The sequence below is a fragment of the Hyperoodon ampullatus genome (genome assembly GCF_949752795.1).
Source record: "Hyperoodon ampullatus genome assembly, chromosome: 7".
NCBI lineage: Eukaryota > Metazoa > Chordata > Mammalia > Artiodactyla > Ziphiidae > Hyperoodon > Hyperoodon ampullatus.
In genome coordinates this window covers 90561310-90565774 of record NC_136920.1, presented here as the reverse complement: position 1 = coordinate 90565774, position 4465 = coordinate 90561310, and the positions used below count along the sequence as shown (strand labels likewise).

Genomic DNA, 4465 nt, shown 5'->3' with positions numbered 1-4465 from the left:
TCATTCAATATTACGTTTTTAACTAAGATTCATCTATTCTCTATGAGGCTGCAGTTTATTCATTTTTGTTGCTGTAAAATCATCTGTTTTATGAACATATCACATTTTATTTATCCATCCTACTGTTGAATCTTTGGGTTGTCTCTAAATTAAGATGTTATGAATAATGCTGCTACAAACATTCTTGTACATGTCTCCCAGTGCATATGTGCAAGTACTTCTGCAGAGTATATGCCTCCCCCTCCCTTCTTTCCTTCCTCCTTTCCATGTGGATACACAATTACTCCAACTCCATTTACTGAAAAGACCATCCTTTCCTTCCTTTTTTTGCAATGCCAAAAAAAGGCATTTATGTCTCTTTGACATAAATCAAGTGTCCATATGTGCATGGATCTATTTCTGGGCTCTTCTGTTACATTGGTCCATGTATCCATTTTTCTATTTGTGTTCCTTGTGGCAATATCACACTGCCTTAATAGTGGGTCACACTGGCTTTATGATAAGTCTATATCAAGTACAGAAAGTCCCTCCTCCTCTTCCTTTCTTCCTCCTCCTTCTTCAAGAGTGGCTTGCTATTCTTAATCCTTCACATTTCCATATACATTTTAGAATTAGCTTGTCAAATTCTACAGAAAAAGCTGTGGGTATTTTGATTGCTATTGCATTGAAACTATGGACCAATTTGAGAAAAACTGACGTCTTTATAGTAATTGGTCTTACAATCCTGGAAAATAGTATATCCATTTATTTAGTCTTTAGTTTCTCTCAAAAAATGTTTGTAGTTTTCTGCATAAAGGTCTTACACATTTTTTGTTGGATTTATTCCTATGTAGTTGGTATTTTAAAAACACTCTTGTAAATGGTATTATGTTTTCATATTTTATTTTCTAATTGTTTTTGCTGGTATGTAATAATGGGATTGGTGCTTGAATACTGATTTTGCATCTAAATAATCCTGACAGATTGGTCTTTTAAAATTGTAAATCATTGTGTATCATTCCCTTGTTAAAAACCCACCAATGGCTTCCCACTGTAAAAATAGAATCCAAACTCTTTGTCATGAGTGTGGTGATTTAAGAACATATCCACACATTATGTGATGCTCTTCCAATAATAAGAATTTATGTTCCTTCCCCTTGGACCTGGGTGAATCTTTGTGACTACCTCGATGAACCAAATGTGGTGGGAGTGACATTGTGTGACTTCAAAGCTAGGTTTGGAAATACCCTGAAGCTTCTGCCAGTTTCTGTTGATATACTTGCTCTGAAAACCTTTAGCCACCATGTACAAATTGGGCTACCCTAAGTCCATGTGGAGATACCAGAGAGAGAGAGAGAGAGAGAGAGAGAGAGAGAGAGAGAGAGAGAGAGGTGCCCAGGAGCCAGAAATGTTCCATCCTCCAGTTATGTGTCTAAACAGCCCAGGCTCTAGACAGGGAGATGAAGAAGCTTTGAGATGACCCCAGCCCGAGCCACCACCTGACTGCAACCACACAAGACCCTTAGCAAGGGCCGCCTAGCTCACCCCAGGCACCCCCAGCTTCATGAGCATAGTTCACGATTGCTGTTCTGTGCTACGCAGCAGTTGGTAACTGGAGCACTGACCTACAAGACCCTTTTACTCTAAGCTCAGCCTACCTACCACACCAACTTCATCTCCCGTCTCAGATACATTCCAACTGCACTGGCCTTGTATCTGTCCTGTAAAGTAAGTCAAGCTTATTTCTATTTGGGGGCCCTTGGACTTGTCATATATCCTTATCTTGGAGCACTCTTATCTTAGCTCTTCAAGTGACAGCCTCTTTCTCAAAAGTCATCTCCTCAAATGTCACCTCCCCAGAGACACCTTTACTGCATCTCTATCACATTACCATCTTATTTTATTGACACACATTTTATGAAATCATTTATTTATGCAACTTAAGTTTTTTCATATATTTATTGTCTGCCACCCCCCTCTAGAATGTAGGCTGTTTGAAGCCAAGGATTTTGTCCATTTTGTTCCCTCTACTAGATCCAGCATGTAGAATAGTCCGGGCAGGCTTTCATCATCAACCAAGATGCAACAGCAGGGACTAGATATACCCTCCTCCCTTGAATAACTAGAAAACCAGACAATATATATGAAACAGTGGTATTCAAGACAAAAGACATCAGAAAACAAAGGAGAGTGAACCTAAGAGATGGGAAACAAGGTGATTGTGGTGATGGTTTCACAGGTGCATGCATATGTTAGAGATTATCAAATTGTACAGTTAACTATGTACAGTTCATTGTATGTTAATTATACCTCAGTAAAGTTGTTATAAAAAAACATAGTTCCAGGCAAATAGTAGACACTCAATAAACGTTTGTTGACTGACTGTTGATTTTCTTGGACTGTGATTTCTTAGTGGTTAGCGATTGACTCTTCTATACATATTTAGGTAATACCCAGCAAAGTACCATGTGAATACCAAATATTCAAATGATGTTTTATGAATACTATCATGGCACATTTATTACATATCCATTATATTAATGTTATTTAAGTGGGACTAAAGATATTTTTCTTGGCAAAGTGTTTAACTTCATTAACAATCGAAGAAATACAAATTAAAAGAATGAAATATTGTTTTTAACCTTTCAATTTGCAAATAGTTTTAAATGATAGCATAAGTATGAGTTATTTTTTGTATTCAGAAGAAAAAAGAAAGCTATTTCCATTTCTAAAGCATTTTATAATACCTACTTAAGAGATTGGGGAAATAGATGCTTTCTCTGTACTGCTAATCAGAATGTAAACTGGGAGAAATTTTCTGTAGAACAATTTTAATAAATAACAAAATCTTCAAAAAACATAAGAACCCCTTGATCTAGCTATTCCACTTCTAGAAATGTATACTGAGAAAACAAGATTGCACACAAAGATTCAGTTACAAGATGGTTCACCTCTACACTGTGTGCAATACCAACAATTAGAATGGATCTATAAACCCAGCAGTAAGATACCGGTTAAATGAACACTGCTATATTCATTCCATGAAATATTATTCTGACAAGAAAAATGATGTAGTAAATGAATTAACTTAGAGAGATGTTTACACTATTTTTTGTTAATCAAGAATAATAGACTGCTCTTTTTCGTGGCACCTTGGAGGCAGTCGGCTGCTTCAGGATGAAGCTGAACATCTCTTTTCCGGCCACTGACTGCCGGAAACTCATTGAAGTGGATGATGAACGAAAACTTCGTACCTTTTATGAGAAGCATATGGCCACGGAAGTTGCTGCTGACGCTCTGGGTGAAGAATGGAAGGGTTATGTGTTCCGAATCAGTGGTGGGTACGACAAACAAGGTTCCCCCATGAAGCAGGGTGTCTTGACCAATGGCCAAGTCTGCCTGCTACTGAATAAGGGGCATTCCTGTTACAGACCGAGGAGGACTGGAGAAAGAAAGCACAAATCTGTATGGGGTTGCATTGTGGATGCCAATCTGAGTATTCTCAATTTGGTCATCGTAAAAAAAGGGGAGAAGGATATTCTTGGACTCACTGATACTACTGTGCCTCGTCGCCTGGGGCCCAGAAGAACTTGCAGAATCTGCAAACTTTTCAATCTCTCTAAAGAACATGATGTCCACCCGTATGTTTTGAGAAAGCCCCTAAACAAAGAAGGTAAGAAACCTAGGACCAAAGCACCTAAAATTCAGCGTCTTGTTACTCCACGTGTTCTGCAACATAATCATAGGTGTATTGCTCTGAAGAAACAGCGTACTAAGAAGAATAAGGAAGAGGCTACAGAATATGCTAAACTTTTGGCCTAAAGAATGAAGGAGGGCTCCCCTGGTGGCGCAGTGGTTGAGAGTCCGCCTGCCGATGCAGGGGACGCGGGTTCGTGCCCCGGTCCGGGAAGATCCCACATGCCGCAGAGCGGCTGGGCGCCCCCCACCCAAAAAAAAAAGAATGAAGGAGGCCAAAGAAAAACGCCAGGAACAGATTGTCACGAGACAGAGGCTGTCCGCCCTGAGAGCTTCTACTTCTAAGTCTGAGTCCAGTCAAAAATGAGATGCTCTAAGAGTAACACATAAATAAGATCAGACATTAAAAAAAAGAAGAAGAATAGACTTTTAAGAGAATGAAATGACAAGCCACAGACTGGGAGAAAATATTTGCAAAACAAATATTTGATAAAGGACTCATATCTAAAATATACAATGATCACTTAAAACTTAACAAAAAGAAAACAACCCAATTAAAAAATAGACAAAAGATCTGAATGGACACTTCACTACAGAAGATATATTGATGGAAATATGCATATTAAAATATGCTTAATGTCATATGTTATTGAGGAATTGCAAATTGAAACAACAATGACATACTACCACACAACTATTAAAATGGCTAAAATCTAAAACACTGACAAGGCCAAATGCTGACAAGGCTGTGGGGCAACAGAACTCTGATTCATTGCTGGTGGAAATGCAA

General features: G+C 38.4%; 1 protein-coding gene across 1 annotated transcript; it reads left to right on the top strand.

The window, feature by feature from the left end:
- Positions 1-3123: 3123 nt before the first annotated feature.
- LOC307056137 (small ribosomal subunit protein eS6-like) lies at positions 3124-4071 on the top strand. The gene is made up of 2 exons (XM_079708667.1): positions 3124-3795; positions 3932-4071. The coding sequence occupies exons 1-2, from the start codon at positions 3157-3159 to the stop codon at positions 4040-4042; spliced, it is 750 nt and encodes a 249-aa protein (XP_079564793.1). The 5' UTR covers positions 3124-3156; the 3' UTR covers positions 4043-4071.
- The last annotated feature ends 394 nt before the right edge of the window (positions 4072-4465 follow it).

Excerpts from the sequence above, each read along its gene's own strand:
- LOC307056137 (XM_079708667.1), top strand. The coding sequence starts at position 3,157 with ATGAAGCTGAACATCTCTTTTCCGGCCACTGACTGCCGGAAACTCATT. Across the intron at positions 3,796-3,931 it reads CAGAATATGCTAAACTTTTG|AAAAAAAGAATGAAGGAGGC; the intron begins GCCTAAAGAATG and ends CCCCCACCCAAA.